The sequence below is a fragment of the Callithrix jacchus genome, chromosome 1 (assembly GCF_049354715.1).
Source record: "Callithrix jacchus isolate 240 chromosome 1, calJac240_pri, whole genome shotgun sequence".
NCBI classification, from domain to species: domain Eukaryota; kingdom Metazoa; phylum Chordata; class Mammalia; order Primates; family Cebidae; genus Callithrix; species Callithrix jacchus.
The window spans coordinates 94,064,077-94,083,385 of NC_133502.1; the positions used below are offsets into that span (position 1 = coordinate 94,064,077).

General features: G+C 38.0%; 1 protein-coding gene across 21 annotated transcripts in view; it reads left to right on the plus strand.

Moving 5' to 3' along the window:
- TRPM3 (transient receptor potential cation channel subfamily M member 3) overlaps positions 1-19,309 on the plus strand; it is a 980,420-nt gene that overhangs the window by 701,137 nt on the left and 259,974 nt on the right. For all 21 annotated transcript variants that reach the window (XM_017973100.4, XM_035264315.3, XM_035255728.3 and 18 more), the window contains one exon: positions 12,193-12,367. In XM_017973100.4, coding sequence (XP_017828589.1) covers positions 12,193-12,367 — 175 coding nt within the window. The remainder of the gene's footprint in view (positions 1-12,192; positions 12,368-19,309) is intronic.

The following is a 19,309-nucleotide window of genomic DNA, read 5'->3' on the forward strand; positions in this document are numbered from 1 at the left end:
AAGATCTCCCTATGTTTCCCAGGCTGGTCTCGAACTCCTGGGCTCAAGTGATCCTCCTGCCTAGGCCTCCCAATGTTCTGGGATTACAGGCATGAGCCACCATGCCTAGTCCCCTGCCTTCCTTTGTACCCCAAATGTCAGTGAGCAACTACTACATGTAGAATATTATATGATATGTTGGGAATACAAAAATAAATATCCAACAGAGAAAAGAGATGCCTAGAAATCTCTTCTCTGTTCAAAACCCCCATCATAAGTCATTATTCATATAACTCATGAGATAAAACTTCAAAAGATATACATAAGGTATTATCAGAATTTTTCCTTTAATACCATCATGGTTGATTGACAAATTTATAAAGTATATTTATTGGCATGTGCTTCTTTGAAAAAGAAAATTCTATGAGAACACACAATGAGAATGTCTTTGAACCCAGGAGCTGAAGGATGAATATAAGTTTCTCACAGAAGAAACATCAAAAACAGAATTCCTTGAAGAGAAAATAGAGCTTTTTGCATTTGGAACAGGTAGAAGTAATTGCTGTCTCTCTCAGCAGGTACAAAGAAAAAAATTATTTTTATTTTCCATAATTTGGAAAAAGCAAATTAATATGCATACCATTTCCCTAACTATAACCATTCACCTGCCTTCCCAGCTCTTCCCTGAATCATGGACCAGGTCTTGTCTGTGATTTTTCAATCCACAATTCCCTTAGCTGTTTTGCTCCTTATTAATTTTGTCAAGAAGCCAAGGAACTTGTATGGGCTGTGGACTTAGATCCTGGAACATTTGCAGAGGAGTATGGGTAGAGTATTATAAAGTAAAATGAGTTAAAACCACTCTGATTACCTTACATTTGAGAAGCAAAGGTCTGACTTTTGATGTGGGTTTTGCACAGAGCAGAGACTAAGACTATAGCTTTGTTTGGAGAGTTTTCTTGTAGACTTAGATCAATTACATTAAAACATTCAGCCTTCAAACAATGGCTCCAAAGAAAATAATGCTTGCTTTTCCCTTTTATGAAAGTAATACTTGTCTTACAGCCCGTGGGATTGGCCATCCTTTTTCTATTGAAATTATTTTTTTAAAATGCTGCTTGGATGTCCTGGTAATGTATTGACATTAATAGCAGAATATTTCAATCACAGCCATCTGCCCATAAGGGAATAACTGCTCCCATTGATTATGTAAAAAGCTAAGTTAGCTTCTGAGTATATAATACACTTGGAGTTGGTTTATGGGTTTTGTTATTTAGCATTTATATCTCCTTCCAACCCACAGAACTTAAAGACTTAACAAGCTGGTTGATGAATAAAGAGAGGCCCCTGGGGGAAGACATTCGGGGAGTGATACTAAAGGCCACCTATCCCAAAGCAGAAAATTTTAGCCTTTTGGATACATGAGAAAGGAATTTGGCTTTCTTGGCATGTTATCAGTCTGCATGAGAGAGTATTCAAACTTTGGAAAAGCCTATTTCAAATTACTTGTTTGCCAGAGCCTTCTGTCAGTTAAATGTGTAAAATGCATTCATTTTTCTTTTCTTTCCATGAATCATTTATATATTTAAAGCAGAAACTTTGTATAAGCTTAATAAATATAAATAAGCATCTTTATACCTGTGTTTAAGCATGAAACTCTTAAGCGCCAGGGTCTAAGTACTTTATAAGTAATAATTCATTTATTATTCAAAACAGTTTTGTGATTTATATACCTACTCTATATATTAAATACTGTATAGAATATCAATATACAAACATCCCTCGATGTCCATGGGGGATTGGTTCCAAAATCTCCCAAAGATAGGAAAATCTGAGATTGCTCGTTCCTTGTGTAAAATAGTATTTTCATATAGGCTACACACACCTTTCCAGATGCCTTAAATAACCCCTAGATTACTTATGGTACCTAATGCAATATACATACTACATCAATCGCTGTTATGTTTTATTGTTTAGGGAATGAGGACAAGGAAAAATGTATGTATGTGTTCAGTACAGAAATGGTTTTTTTTTTTCAGAATATTTTCGATCCAGTTGAGGCTACAGATGTGGAACCCACGGATACATAAGGCCAACTGTATACTTTTTGTGTATCAGTATATATCAAGATCCATTCCTGCCCTTCTAGGATATGCATGGTTCCAGCTTATATGTTGTTAGCTCTGTAGAGTCCAGCAAGGCTGTGAGGGTTTACAGTAGCAGGGAGGCAAAATAGATAGAGCAGTACATGCTGAGAGTTAATCAGGGAAAGCGGGAGTAGACAGGAAGCCAGCAGGCAGATGGGGAGAGGCAGTTTTGGACCTAGAAAGCAGAAACTGAGAATGAGAATATGGCAGATTCTGCCCAGTTGCAAACAGGCAGCTCAAAGCCTGAGGAAAACCTGCCTCTGAGAGAGTGAGACTGGTCAAGGGGTCCAGAGTGCAGGATGGAGGTCGGTGTGGTGAGTAAGCCCTTCTAGGAAGGCCCACTGCAATCAAGCGAGACTTGGGGTCCATGGTGCCAGGAAGGGATCAGGCAAAAGGCCCAGCCTCGCTAGAATGTGGAAGGTGGTACTGCTCTCCAGAAGCTGGGGATATTCAAAGAGGAGTGACTGTTCTTTCTGCCCTGGGTCTTAGACCTTTGAGAAGATCTGATCTAAACCCTTCCTTGTCAGGGTGAAGTTTCTTGAGAAACCACACAGGTGACTCCTTTTCTCTTTATGTGAGAGATGCAGAATGGCTTCCCATATAGTAAACAGCCTTCCCACACAATCATCAGTTATGCTGGAAAGGAAACCCCTCCTGACACTAAATAGGGGATTAGGCCTATACTCAGCATTGACCTGAATCGTTCATCTTAAAGCCCCACTAAAAAAAACAAATCTGCTACTCCAGATTCTCATATGAAGGACCCTCAAGTGCAAGTACAGATGCTCCTCGAATTATGATGAGGTTATGTCCAGTTAAACAATTTTAATTTGAAAACACAAGTAATACACAACCTGTCCAACATCATAGCACAGCCTCATCTCCCTTAAACGCACCCAGAACACTTACGTGAGCCTACACATGGGTGCAATCAGGTGACACAAAGCCTATTCTATAGTAAAGTGTTGAATATTCCATGTAATTTATGGAAAATAAAAAACAAATGGTTGTATGAGTATGAGAAGTATGATTTCTACTAAATATATATCACTTTTGCATCATTGTAAAGTTGAAAAATTGCAAGGTGAATCATTCTAAGTGAGGGATGGTCTGTACTCTCTCCCTGCCAGGTTTTTGTAGTTAGAAAACAGCTCCTGTGAATCTTCAGGATAAAGGACAGGTGAAGACTGCTATAAAGCAAGCAGAGGGACGGCTGGAGAAAGGAATGTTTGATCATGATAAACTTATGTAAAGTACGTAAAGGGATATATATATATTTTGAGACAAGGCCTCACTCTGTCACTCAGGCTTTGGTGCAATGGCACCATCAGGGCTCACTGCAGCTTCAACTTCCCAGGCTCAAGTGATTCTCCTACCCTCAGGGTCCTGAGTAGCAGGGACTACAGGCACATGCTATCAAACCCCACTAATTTTTTAAAATATTTTTTGTAGAGGCAGGTTCTTGCTATATTGCCCAGGCTGTTTCTGAATTCCTGGCCTCAAGTGATCCTCCAGCTTTGGCCTCCCAAAGTTCTGGGATTATAGGCATAAGCCACTGTGTCCAGCCATAAATGGGTACATTTTATAAGGAGGCAGAAACATGTCTATAGGAAGGGTTGGCAAATCATAGCCCACACTATTTTTATTTAGCTCATGGGCTAAGAAGTTCCTTTATTTTTTTAAATATTTGGAAATAAAAGAATAATATTTTGTGGCTTGAAAACGAAATGAAGTTCAAATATCAGCATTTATACAAAAATTCCATTTTTATTAGTTTATCATTATTAGTTTATTTTATATTAATTATTATTTTATTATTTTAAAACATGTATATATTCCATTATATTTTGAAATTTAATTACACAAAGTTTTGTAGAAACGTTTTCTCTCTCTCTTACTATATAAGTACCTGAATAATTTTCTTTAGTTTGCCCTTTGGCCTGCAATGTCTAAAATATTAATATTTACTAAGTAGCCTTTATACAAAAACCTTTGCCTACCTCTGGTGAATAGGGGACTCTCTGCAGGAACCATGGCCAAGTGACTATAAATAGGCCTGAAGAGTCACCAATAAGTCCAATATTTTAATGTGCTCTCTCTCTCCACCTCCTTCTCTCTCTCCTGTCTCCCTTTGTCTCCCCTCCCTTTTCTCTTCTTCTCTCTCCCTCTTTTATTCTCTTCCTCTCCCTCTCTTTCTTAGATGCCCTCTCTCTTCTCTGCTATCTTTCATTCTTTTTTATTCTCTCTCCCTCTCCTGCTCTCTCTTTCATAGATCTCACTCTTTTCTCTCCCCTCTCTCCCTCCCTCTTCCCCCATACTACTTCCTATCCTCTCCCTGAGGCCCTGTGATCTCTCCCTCCACGGTGCCCTCTGCTCCTTTGTTTTCTACCTGCATACAGCTTTTTTGCTTATTGACTTACCTTCCTCACGTGGTTGGTCCCCAGGACCACCACTAACAGAGGCTTCACTCCCAAGTATGCGTGCCCTGGAAGCCTACCTCCCAATTACTGGCCTTGGGCTCAGGACCTCCACTTCAATTCCAGGAAAACAAATCTGACTCACTGAAGGTCTGATATCCATGTAAGTCCAGCCAGCTTTGAAAAAAGTCAAGGAAGGGTGCCCCTTCTGTGCTGTGGACAGGTCTGTTCTCTGACAGGGGAGAGTGGATAGGGTGGACACTATGAGTGTTTTCAGTACACATGCCACAGTTTCTTCTTCAGCTGGCTTAAAAGATTTCCCATTCAATCCACTCATATACTGCCTGGCTTCTGTTCTTTGTCCTCCAATTACTAGATAGAAAAGCAAAGCAAGAAGACAATGCCCCAAAGGAAGGCCAATCGATGGGTGCTAGTACAGGATTGCTGTGAAAATACCTGGAGCATTGATAATGCACAAAAGAGATTCGTCTGGAAGTATTGAAAAAAGAAAAAAATGTGGTTTTTCATATTAATGTAATAGATTCTGCATTCTCAGTCCCTAGGAAAAGATATGCTATGCACCATCAGTTTTCAATTTTTTATCACTATCTGAAGAAGGCATTCTCATTAATCCAAACTCTATATTTTCAGTGTCTTGACATCACCCTATCTGCAGCCAAATTAGCTAAAATTTCACATGCCAAGATCAAATATACAAACAAGTTTATTCTAGAGTATTGCTATTACCTTTAAATATGAAAAGATTGTATGTAGAGGGGGTCCATTAAGTTAAATATCAGTAAAGGAGTTGCCATAGAAACTGGTAATAGAGAAAAAGACATTTAAGAAATTCATGTTATTTTTACCCTTGCCTAGTTCCAAAGTGGGTTAGAAACAGATGCCTTGGGAAGTTCCAACCTCAGGGAAGGACCCAAGCCATCTTTCAAGGAATTTCTTTCTGTCTAGAGAACCATAAGTATTTAGAAGTGAAATATCTTGTTGCATGTCGGCTGTTTAATAAGCTTGTGTGGTACTTCATATTTCCAACTGCTTTCCTGGGCATCAATTTCGATGCAGGATTGTAATGGCAAAAATATATATAGTATACAGGATTGGTTTGCATTGGGTTTGACATTCACCAATTGGGTACATCACAAATTTTCACTAAAAGATATCTGAGTTTATTACCCATTTACAAGTAAAGATACATTCCAGTTATAGTTGGGTTGTCTTGAATAGATAATTTCTTCTAACTCTATAACATTAAGGCAATATCCAAAGTATCTGCCCCTATAGAAGACCTTAGAGATACTCTACTTAAAATGAAATCTGTTTATTTTCAAATGTCATCCCTAGATATTTTCTTGGGCTCACTCTGCTCCTAAATAACTCAAAGATTTCCAATCACATTTCCTTTTGCAAAAATATAATATATTAAAATATTATCTGTCTGTACAATAATATTTCCACAATTGTACCTCAATATTCATGTATTCACAACTAGGAATCTTCCTAATTGTAAGAAGCACCTTAAACTTAGTAAGAAAAAAATAGTTTTGACTGTTATGAGACACAACTGATTAGCAGATTTATATAGTTTTCATAAATTCATCTCACACTTTCCAGGCCACTGAAGAGATGCACTAAGTAGTCAAGGACACTGAGAATCTAATGCTGAAACTATTTGTAAAGAGCTGTGGTAGTGTGCAAACTTTAGCCATTATTTCTTAAGTAGGCAGTAAATTGGTGCCCATTAAAATGAGGCAAAATAGTTCGGGCACTGTGGCTCACACCTGTAATCCCAGCACTTTGGAAGGTAAAGGAGGGTATATCACCTGAGGTAAGGAGTTCGAGACCAGCCTGACCAATATGGTGAAACTCCACTTCTACTGAAAATACAAAAAATAGCTGGGCGTGGTGGCAGACACCTGTAATTCCAGCTACTCGGGAGGCTGAGGCAGGAGAATGGCTTGAACCCGGGAGGTGGAGGTTGCAGCTCTCCCCATGGATGCATAATGTCAAAGCACAGGAATTCTCTTCACAGACTTTTAATCATCAAAAATAACATAATCCTGGAACTAGAAAGATGAAGAATTGTTAACTGCATTCATGTTATTAGGACATGGCTTTAGCTGCTAAACACAACTTACCGACCCACCACTGATAGACTTCGTATTGAATTGTTCAAGATCTTCAGGAAGTTATCTCTCACTTAAAGTGCAAATCCCCTTTTTAAATGACCTATATGGTAATAACCATGATCTGTGGCCTGTAGTCATTAAGGTATCACCAGTTTCTATGGCAACTCCCTTACTGATATTAAACGTAATGAACCTCATCTATAAACAGTCTTTTCAGAGAATGATCTTCTATACTCTGTCTCCATGTAAATATGAGCCAGTTTCCAACAGCAAATAAATTATCTCTCAGGTCCACAAGCACTTTAGATCATCTGTGGTGACCCTGACATAAAACCAAAGTGTTAATTTAGTTTGATCAAAATTCTCCATTACCCAGGCATTTTACTATTACACACCAAATGTTTTCACAAATAGCTAAACTGATGATAGATTACGGTTTTATATCAGCAAAGAGAGTTAATTGCTGGGTTTTTTTTTTAATTGCTGTTTAAAAAAAAAAAGACGAAGAAGAAAAGACTGCTTGGGTCTTTAAGGCATTCTTTCATTCCTGCCACCTCTCTCCATCTCAATGCCTGACCCAGTCTTTGCTTGTGGCAATTTAGACACTTTTAGCTTTTTTGGGAGCCCCGTCTGAATTGCCTAGCAGTTGGAACAAAATGTGACAGAAGTCTAAGAGATTATCTTATGCAAGGACCTGGGGTTCAGTATGTAATTAGAAAACCCTGGGGTAACCTAAAACCCTGCAGAATGCAGAGCTGTTTAATCTGTTACTCAAGCTCACATTGTTGTAAGCTCTGATGCTTCCAGTTCCAACATTGCAAAAGCTGGTGAGGGTGGCAAGCATCTTGACTATTCCTGCTTAAAGCAACCTTACATTGCTCTCAAATTAAATTCTAATGGAAAGTTCTGAGAATTATGAAAAGTCTTTGGTGATGGTAGAAAATGAAAAATGACTGCAATCAACAAAGGAATTGGCTTACTTTATCCCAAAACCAAAAAACAAATATTCACCAGAAAAGGGACCTGGGGGAATCTAGATATTTTTTTCCTACATATTATATTTTTAAAATTTAAATCTAGACAACTTTTTATTTTTATTTTATTCATTTATTTTCAATGAATGACCAATAGGTTTAGCTGAGCGAGACACAAATTTGTAAGGATCTTCAAAGGAACTTATATTAGTTTCTTTATGGGCATAAAGAAAATGGCAGTGAGCCCTATGAATCCAGCCCAGCTGGATATACAGTGGATTCCCAAAATGTTTTCTTTATGTCACAAATGAAAATGTAGCATTCTTGACATTCTAAAAAGCTGTTTCTTTTCTATAAAGTCGTATCCTGCAGATTCTAATTTATAAGACTGTGAATCTTGCTAGAGATTTTTAATTATCTTATTCCAAGCCATAATTAAGAAAAAATGTATGAACAGAAAAAGAAAAACATGGAAGAAAGAGGAGAATGGAAAGAGAGTAGGGTGATATCCTACCCAGGATTCTCCAGCTTCCCATCCACAGACTGATACTGGTCCATGTCCTGTTAGGAGCCAGGCCATATAGAAAGAGGTGAGTGGCTGGCAAGTGAGCCAAGCTTGGTCTTATTTACAGCCAGTCCCCTTCACTCACTTTATCACCTGAGCTCTGCCTCCTGTCAGATCAGCTGCAGATTAGATTCTCATAGGAGCGTGAACCCTATTGTGAACTGTGCATACAAGGGATCTAGGTTGCATGCTCCTTATGAGAATCTAATGTGTGATGATCTGTCACTGTCTCCCATCACCCCCAGATGGGACCATCTAGTCACAGGAAAGCAAGCTTAGGGCTCCCACTGATTCTACATTATGGTGAGTTGTATATCATTTCATTATATATTACAATGCAGTAATATTAGAAATAAAGTACACAATAAATGTAATGAACTTGAATCATCCCAAAACCGTCGCCCTCCACTGTCTGTGGAAAACTTGTCTTCCGTGAAACCAGTCCCTGGTGTCAAAAAGGTTGGAGACCACTGCTATACACGATGTTTCGCTCTGGAAAGTTTAGCCAATGAATGTCACTGGGCAGTAATAATGTGATTAGGGTGGGGTTTTGCCAGGGGTTCATTCACAAGGTATTCATAGGCTTCTGATCAGCTAAAATAGGTTTCAAGGATCCATAAAGCCCCTGAAATTGCATAGAAACATTTTTGTGTCTATCCACATGTATATTTACTTTTATAGAGAAAGTGTCACTAGCTTTTATCAAATTCACAAACATATTCTAAGATCCTTGCCTCCAGAAAATAGGCTACGGACCCCCACTTTAGGTTATTACTAGTTATCTGCTGTCATTTTCTTTTGCCAGAAATGAAGACAATACGTGTATGTGTGTAAGTGTGCGTGTGACCTGACAGAAAGGCTTAATGTTAACATATCTTGGTTAACTTATACTAAGCATGATGTTTTTAGGCATATTTTGATTTTCTACCTCTCATAACTAAGAAATTCAAAACTGCTTTTGTTTTTAGGCTATAAAGGCTTTTATTATCTATGGGACAAATGTCCATGTATTATCACTGAAAACAATAAGAGAGAATTTGGAAGCATAGATATATTCAGTATTTATGAAAAAGATGACAGTTTGCTCCATTCAGTTTTTAGCACCAAATTTAACAAAATGTATGTGGGTGTGTATAATATTCTGATACATTGACAAATATATTGGCAGAGAATAAACTGACCGTCTATTACTCTCAAACCAATCAGCCTATGAAATTTAATCCTTTTACCTATGTATGCTCTCAAATGGAGAGGGGGTGTCCAGCCGTCTTTCCTGCTGCCTTGTAGATGCTAGATCACTGGAACACGGTAGAAGATCCATGCTAAGGACTTCTCTCTCCACGAGAACACTGAGTGGATCACACTTGCTCTGTGAGTTGGAGTAAAGATGCCACCAACAGAATCCAAGAGTCAGAACTTGGCAAATTCTAGGATATCTTAGAAGATCCTAGAACAGGTCTAAATATATTGTCTGATATAAAACAGCAGGTATAGGGTATCGTTCCTTAATATGAAGTCAGTGAGGTAGGAGCGTGTGCTAAACCAAATCAAGGGAAAATCAAATAGCATGGCAAAAACGGCATTTACTTTTGCACCAATGTAATACTTCGGGAAATACCTCTTAAAATAACCTTTAACAATAGAAAATAGGCTATCTTTTGCAAGGCATGTTACAAAATACAAATCCCTATGGGGCGGATATTTTCATGACAGCGATTTTCCTCCAAGAGAGAAATGTTGTATTAACATTTCAAGTTAGGGCTTAGTCTTTTTATTTTTATTTTATTTTTGAAATGGAGTTTTACTCTCACTGCCCAGGCTGGAGTGCAATTGCACAATATTGGGTCACTGCAGCCTCTGCCTCCCGGGTTCAAGCAATTCTCCAGACTGAGCCGCTCAAGTAGCTGGGATTACAGGCACCCACCACCACGCCCAGCTATTTTTATTTATTTTTTATTTTTTGTTATTTTTAGTAGAGATGGTGTTTTACCATATTAGCCACACTGTTCTCATACTCCTAGCCCACCTCAGCCTTCCAAAGTGCTGGGATTACAGGCGTGAGCCACCACACATGGCCAGTGCTTAATCTTTAAAGTACCTTTCAACAGAAATTTACTCAGTCTTCATAATTAGCAGCAATAAGAGAAGTATCTCCTTTACAGACACCCAAAGAGAGCTTTAAAGAGACCTATTGTTTGGGTCACTAAGGGCCATTGCATCAAACAGAACAGCAAGGCCTTTCACCTCTCTCTTCTTGGATTGGAAAGTAATTCTCAAAACCTCCCCACCCACAGAAAACTCATGGGTCCCCAGGTCACTTCTCTCTCCTAGTTCCCTCTAGGGAACTGAAAGAAATCTTGACATCTTGCCTTGATCAACAATCATCATTTTCTTTTGCGTGTTTTAAGTGGAGATGCAAAACAGCACCCATTTTTGTGTAACTGGCATTTGGAATCATTGTTTTAAGATGAAAATCAAACCAGGAAAAACATCAAGTTAGATGAGATAAAGCCCTAGGAGGCTAAAGTATTTATGCTTTAGAAGTAAAACAGGTCACATAAGTCAAAAGTATCTTTTACTAATAGAGCAAGAAACCAAATCCCAAACTATTACTCATCACTGGGAAGCAGTTTCTTGGTATCAGACACAAGCATAGCTAAAGAAGTAAAAGGGAGAACTCAGATGTTCAAGAGTCGTTTTATTTTAGTTTATGTTTATGGAAGTGGCACAGAATTTTGATTATCTCTTTTTTAAGATAACTGCTGCATGTGCCCTCTAAGACCTCATTTTTACAGTACTTTCAATTCCTTAACTCTTCTGAGGCAGCAGAGAGAAAAAATACAGTATGATACCAAATTGAACAAAAGGAAGTTACTCAACAAAAAATCAAACTTGAAATGTCACTTAAAAATGAATTTTTCTTTCTTATCATGTCTCTCATGGACATTTGATTTTATTACTTCTCTTTAAGGTTGGGTTGAACCATGCACACAGCAATTAAAGCAATTTTCTCCTGAAAAAGGAAATGTCTCTGGCTCAGCATAAATAGCTTAAATACTTCTGGAAAACCCTTAATTCAGCGGCATCCAACAAATGTTTACTGAACTTCCATCATGTGCCTAGCTCCTTGCTCAGTAGTGGCAGATGCAATAATGGCAGATGCCATATCTCCTGGGTAATTCATCATGACAATCCTGCTGTCAAGATTCAATAATCATGCAAAAATTAGCCAGGCATGGTGGCAAGTGCCTGTAATCCCAGCTACTCATGTGACTGAGGTAGGAGAATTGCTTGAGCCTGGGAGCCGGAAGTTGTGGTGAGCTGAGACTCTGCCACTTGCACTCCAGCCTGGGTGACAGAGCGATACTCCATCTCAAATAATAATAATAATTAATCTGATTGTCTATGGCCAAAGATAGACCCATAATTCAGCCAGTAGCTGATTCAACAAGCTAAAATATGCCCCCAGCTGATTTTGATAGTCTTTAATAAAAAAGACCATGTAGGCATTTTCTTACCAATGTGATAACTTCAAGGAGGTGGCATTTTTTAACTTCCTGCTTTTCATATAGGAAACAGACCCATTGGAAAGATAAAAGACTTGCTTCAGATCATGTTTAGCTTCCATGCTCCTGGCTGTTGGTCTGATGCTTTGTCTGTTAACTAATTCCTTTTTCTCCCTCCTCACCCCAGGCCCTCCCCTGTAAAGTGTGGAACCCCATGCCTTCGCTGACCCCAGCATCCTCAGAGTTATGGGGAGAGGGCAAAGTCAAATAGACTTTCTAGTGGGAAAATTCATCTGAAGCGTTTTCTATAAATGTTTGCTCAGGACTATATCCCTTCATATGTTGCTACCTCCCCGTGCTCAGTAATTTTAGTTTGTGCTTTTTGTTTCTCTTTTTGTTTCTTTGGTTTGCTGGCTTTGTGTTCTTTTCTCTTTTTTCCTTTTCTTTTCCTTTTTTAATGCAGGAATCGGTCAAGGTGTCCCCGTGGTGGCGCTCATAGTGGAAGGAGGACCCAATGTGATCTCGATTGTTTTGGAGTACCTTCGAGACACCCCTCCCGTGCCGGTGGTTGTCTGTGATGGGAGTGGACGGGCATCTGACATCCTGGCCTTTGGGCATAAATACTCAGAAGAAGGCGGGTAGGTAACTTTCCAGTCCCCATAAGAGAACCTTAAAGCCTGTGTTCAATGCTTGGAAAAGAGGGTGTGAGTGGATTATGTTTTCAGTAGTTTAACTAAGACCTCAAATCAGAACCAGCTATTAACAGTTTGTCTAAAACATGTCTGCCATGGGAGGGCTGTGGTGAAGAACAGAGGAACATATTCTAAATGTCCTGTGAAGTGGGAAATTCAATGAAAGCTACACTGATAATAAAAAGAATGAGGAAAAGAGAGGAGGTCATAGGCTGTGATCTCCTTTTTCTTCTATTGTATCTCCTTCTCCTCCTCCCAATAAGGAGAAGCAAGTATTGTTTGTTTGTTTGTTTGTTTTAGTTATTATACTTTTAAGTTCTGGGGTACATGTGCAGAATGTGCAGGTTTATTACATAGGTATACATGTGCCATGGTGGTTTGCTGCATCCATCACCCTGTCATCTACATTAGGTATTTCTCCTAATGCTATCGCTCCCCTATCCATCCACCCCCTACTATCCTTCCCCTAGCCCCCACTCCACTGACAGATCCTGGTGTGTGACGTTCCCCTCCCTGTGTCTGTGTGTTCTCATTGTTCAACACCCACTTATAAGTGAGAACATGAAGTGTTTGGTTTTCTGTTCTTGTGTCAGTTTGCTGAGAATGATGGTTTCCAGCTTTATCCATGTCCCTGCAAAGGACATAAACTCATCCTTTTTTATGGCTGCATAGTATTCCACAGTGTATATGTGCCACATTTTCTTTATCCAGTCTATCATCAATGGGCATTTGGGTTGGTTCCATTTCTTTGCTATTGTGAACAGTGCCATAATAAACATATGTGTGCATGTGTCTTTATAATAGAATGTTTATACTGCTTTGGGTGTATGCCCAGTAATAGGATTGCTGGATCAAATAGTATTTCTATTTCTAGATCCTTGAGAAATTGCCATGCTGTCTTACACAACGGTTGAACTAATTTACACTCCCAACACAGTGTAAAAGCATTCCTGAGCCAGGCGCGGTGGCTCACATCTGTAATCCCAGCACTTTGGGAGGCTGAGGCAGGTGGATCACAAGGTCAAGAGATTGAGACCATCCTGGTCAACATGGTGAAACCCCATCTCTACTAAAAATGCAAAAAATTACCTGGGCATGGCGGCGCGTGCCTGTAATCCCAGCTACTCAGGAGGCTGGAGTGCAGTGGCATGATCTTGGCTCACTGCAACCTCTGCCTCCTGGGTTCAAGCAATTCTCCTGCCTCAGCCTCCTGATTAGCTGGGACTAGAGGCACATGCCACCACACCCAGCTAATTTTTTTGTATTTTAGTAGAGATCGTGTTTCACCATGTTGATCAGGATGGTCTTGATCTCTTGATCTTCTGATCTACCCACCTCAGCCTCCCAAAGTGCAAGGATTACAGGCATGAGCCACCGTGCCTGGCCCGTTTTCTGATTTTTTAATGATCACCATTCTAACTGGCATGAGATGGTATCTCAATATGGATTTGATTTGCATTTCTCTGATGATCAGTGATGATGAGCTTTTTTCATATTTTTATCGTCTGCATAAATGTCTTCTTTTAAGAATTGGGTTTTAATACATGAAGCACAGCCAGTCTGGACCAGACGGTGCAGGTTGGTTGGTAACTTCAGAGAAGCTGAGATGTTCAGCTTCCAGGCTTGGCCTTCAAACACCAGCATTGCCAAGTCGCTGTGAAGATATGTGGTAGATTGTGCCATCAGGTCTCTCTAGACAAGCTGGGAAGGTAAAATCTCTGTAATGGTAACCACTCTGGTCCTTTGTAAACTCCTCTTGAACCCCTCATGCCTTTTCCTTGGTCTGTTAGGCTTCTAATGCTGCTTTCAACAGTTCAAAGCCCAAAACCCTAGGAAGGAGTCCCCCTTCACAGCAAGTCTCTCCAATCTGAGTTCCCACTGATCAAATGCTGAAATCCAGGCACTCTTGTAGATTATAAGATCAAAATAAGCCATCCCAAGGTATGAGTGAGTTTAAGGGGGAAAACTCAGAGGAGCCATAGATGTTTTAAATAAGGGACTTCCTAATCTAATCAGTTCCCCAACACATGAAATTTGTGGGGGAAGAAAGCCCCAAATGAGATGATGGTCCTTTATTCATGCCTTTTTTTTTATTATACTTTAAGTTCCGGGGTACATGTGCAGAACACAAAGGTTTGTTACACAGTTATACACGTGCCATGGTGGTTTGCCACATCCATCACCCCATCACATACATTAGGTATTTCTCCTAATGCTATCCCTCCCCTCACTCCCTAACCCCAACAGGCCCCACTGTATGATGTTCCCCTCTCTGGGTCCATGTGTTCTCATTGTTCAACACCCACTTATGAGTGAGAACATGAAGTGTTGGGTTTTCTGTTCCTGTGTTAGTTTGCTGAGAATGATGGTTTCCAGTTTCATCCATGTCCCTGGAAAGGACATGAATTCATCCTTTTTTACGGCTGTGTAGTATTTCATGGTGTATATGTGCCACATTTTCTTTATCCAGTCTATTATTGATGGGCATTTGGGTTGGTTCCAAGTCTTTGGTATTTTGAACAGTGCCACAATAAATATACATTTGCATATGTATTCATGTCTTCTATAAATTTACATTAAGTGTTTACTGGATGCCATGCACTAGGCCAAACATTAAGATGTGAAAAAGAATAACATACAATTAATTGCCACTCTCAAGATGCTCACAGTAAGTTTACTAAGTAGAAAGCATTACAAAACAAAAATGACAAGTGAGCTCACCTACAACAGGATGCTCCCTCCTCCACCCTTCTCGTGCCCATCCCTCTCATACCCAGCCTGCCTTATTTAAATAGGGACTGAGTATGGCAGGTCAGTACCATCTCATCTCTTCCCTACCCCTTCCTCATCTTCGACAGCAGCCCAGCATTCCATGTAAGCCATTAAAACAGCACACCTACCTAGTTAGTAGATGAACCTAACTTAGTGAAATGAGGAATAACAAAAGGCATTGGGCCTCCAGCTTAACACTGCAAACCCAAAAGCTCTGATACCAAAAAAAAATCTAATTTTTATAAACTCAAAGTTGGAATTTGCTTCACTGGTAAATTTAGTTAAATTACTATTATCTTATTTTTTATAGTAAATATTTGTCCATTTTATAGCAAAGAATGTAAAAAGAGAGTATGTACCCAAACCTCTCTATCTCTACAACCAACCTGAGTTCAAGATCTTAATTGTGCTTTGTTTTATTAAAAGTTTAGCCAAGATTCTCTAAATCTAGCAATTTATCTAGATTTATCCTCTAAATCTAGCAATTTGTTCTGTTTTTCAGAAATAAACTTAATAATTTTAATACAGTGTTTAGCTCTGGCTTATATCTTGCTTTCTAGTTTTGAAATTATTTTATGATATTTCTACAAAGTAGATGCAAATTTGCGTTCAGAATGCACCTTTTGTTTCTCTGGTTTTTTTGTTTGTTTTGTTTTTGTTTTTTGGGGGTTTTCTGTTTGTTTTGTTTTTCAGAAAACTCATGGAAAAGTATAGACCTCAGCATTTCGGGCTTCTCAGGTCTATACATCATGAGAGCCAGGAACCTAGTGCCTATTATTTATCATGATCTTGTATTATCTGCCTTGAAAAGATTAAGATATGTGATAAGATTGCCCTTCCTGTTATAATATGGAAGAAATGTTATGTATTTTACAAATGGATGGGACCTAGATTATTTAAATTAAATTATTATTTAAATTAAGTGATTTGTCCAAAGCCACACAACCCAAGATCCCAGGCCGGAATCCCTTCTGGTGTATTATAAACATTTACTGAAATGTGTTTCATGGTATGTGCTTTAGTGTTCCTCATATAGTACTTCAATGATACTGTTTTTTAAATATTCAAATGAACTTCAGTTGCCTTCAGGTTCCTCTTTTCATTATACTTTAGTATTATTAGTTTTACTATTGGTATTCCAAAGAAATAAAAATCAGTGCATTCCTGGTTGTAAACCAATGTCCTAGTGGATCAACCCTATGTCATGTGGATTCTTTCCCTTTTCCTACCCAGACCATCATACACCAACCCTAAAATAAGAGTCAAAAATATCATGCTCTTTTAACTTTAATTAGCAGTTTTTGTTATAATTACCTTAAAGTATGCAAAGCACCATCTATGTGAGAGCTACGCGAACTATGAATGAACAATGGCTGATTATCAAGTAATATGAGTGTATGCACATAACTAGTGCAGAGGTAAAGAATTAAGTATAATTTTAGATCTTGGGACATCTTAAAATTAAAATTTTAAAAACTTTAAGAAACATTTAGAAATGGTTATTAAGAACATAGATGTCTAAAGAGAAGTTTTGTGTTTTATATGTAGTGTTAAGATAAAAAGTGTGCTCTTGCTCCAGGAAAGCAATTATAAATTCATCATGATAAAATGAAGTCAGAATGTTTCTCTGTGCCATCTGAATAACTTCAAGAATTTAATCATGTTTATTTAGCTTGATAAGAAATTGTCTAGCCACACATGTGCAGCCAATTTTAAAAATCATTTCCAAATAATGTTATCTTGCAGTAATGAGCCTTCTTTATGTTAAGAAAAAAAAATGGCCCACCTAGACCTTTTTCACCTGGAAGGATTTCTTCTCTGAATTTCAAGAAAGTCCAACATAGTTAAAAATGTTTCACTACAAATAAATATAAATCCATCATAATACACATAAAATTGGATATACAGAACATATATATCCTGCTTATGCAACCTTTATTTCAGGGCTGCATCAGCATCTTTTCAATTATTTTGATGATAACTTAAATATGATTAGAAATGTTTTAAGTTCATTTAAAGATTCTTAAATAATACAGATCCAAGAACTATAAATGTGTATATTCAGCTATATAGCTTTTCATTTTATAATCTTAAAGAGTAAAAAACAAAATTACACTTGACATTTTAACCTTTCTGAACTTTATATTTTTGTCTTTGAATTTCTTTCTAAGAATGTGAATTTGAAAGAGAATCACTTCGGAAGTAAATTGTAATTGACAAAACGGATTAGCTTTTGTAGATGAGATTACTTAGGATAGAAACAGACAGACTGCATCTATCACAATGCACATGGGTTTGAATGAACCTAGAGATAATTGCAATTAAATTCTTGTTTGGGTCTCTTTCTCCCTATCTCTGCTCTGGGGTACCTGAAAGAAATGGTCAAACTCCCACATTTCTCTCACTGGCATAATGGATTTTCTATTTCTCATCTGTCATAGTTTAGAATGAGTCACTAATTAATTAAAATTTAGTCACTGTCCCTACTTAATTTCCTTGCTTTAGAAATATTATCAAATTTTATTTCTGAATTATGAGCAACTAAACATGACAAAGAAATTAATGCTATCCAAATAGTTTTTGAATCACCTAAGTTTTTTAATACTAGGATTCTACTTTTTTGTGTTTGAGCAATATGAACTGTAGTACTCATAGTTGGGAATACCTTTCAGGATGTAGGCTCCTGGCATTGAAATCAGAGATTACTTTGCCTGATAATTGTCAACTGAAGCATTAGATTGCAAAAAATGTTGTCTAGCCCCTCATTTGTCAATCAGTGAGCAAGTACTTCACCCATAAAAAACGTCAGTGTGAAAAAGGCATCCAAATGCATTTGTGTTCCAAAATGTTGCTCCTCAGTCACCCAAATTTGATTACCAGTTTTTATGTTTATTTTGGAATCTTCATTCCAGAAATTATCTGGATTTACCATTTTTAGATACTCTAGGACAAGAAGCTTGCTGGTAGCAGAAAGCCTTCAAATTATTTAGTCCTCTGTTACTAACTTTTGAGAAACTATCAATGGGGATGACACCAAGAGACTGTTTACACTTTTGTGTGTCCGTGAAATTTGTATTGGATATCATGAAGAATAAATGAGCAATGGCTTGGGGGAAGGAGAATAGATAATACATTTCTAATAAAAATTTGAATTTACTGTTTAAAGGGTATTTAACAACAGTCCCTACATTATTTGATTAGAGAGGGCAAAGGCCTAAATGAACACTAACTGAAGATAAAAAATGAAAAAGTATATTGTATGGCTTCAAATTATGTAACGATATATTCCTAGCGGCAATGTGACAAAAGCATGTTTCTCTGCAAATATACATCAAAATGACCAAAGACATGAGAAAGTCACCAGACAACTAGACATTTTAGAAACCCAGGTATAGTCTGTAATCCCTTGGGCCTGTCATTCTGTGCAGTGGTCACTAATGTTTTCTGCTGCTGCTCCAGAGATTTCCATCTAAAGCTGAAGGGTGTCAAACCCTTATCATTTATCTCTATAAGACCTGCCAAAAGAACGTAATTGATCTCAATTGTTTGTATTCCAGCATGATTTAGACATAATTGTAATGTCAAGTGAGAAAAATAGGAGACATATGAAGCCTGCTGGCTTCTAGTGTCCATTATAGTTTTTGTTAATTTCATCTTACCTTGTCTCTTTTCTAAAATTTTCTATAAGAAATCATGTCAAAACTTGATTCTTTTTTTATAACTTTCTCAGAAAGGAAGTAAGAAACCTTGGAAACATCTTCTACAGACAAAGAACGCTGGAGGTTTTATTTATAGAAATGGTCATTTTTGTAAACTGTTTTACAAGTTAACATTTATTGAGTGCCTACTATATGCATGGGCCTGTTGAAAGATGAATAAGGTACCACCCTAGTGGTCAAGGACCTTATAATGGGGACTAAAACATGGATATGAATACAGATAACTAGAAGTTCATGTGTGCTTTGATAAAGGCACAAGAACACAGAGGGTAAAATAATCACATGGTGCATTCTTCACAAGAATTCTATCAATGGAACAGTGTGTGTTCTCCACAAAATGGCAATAGAATGACTATGTTTCTTCTTCCCCTTTTCTATCAAAAACTGGATCTGAGCT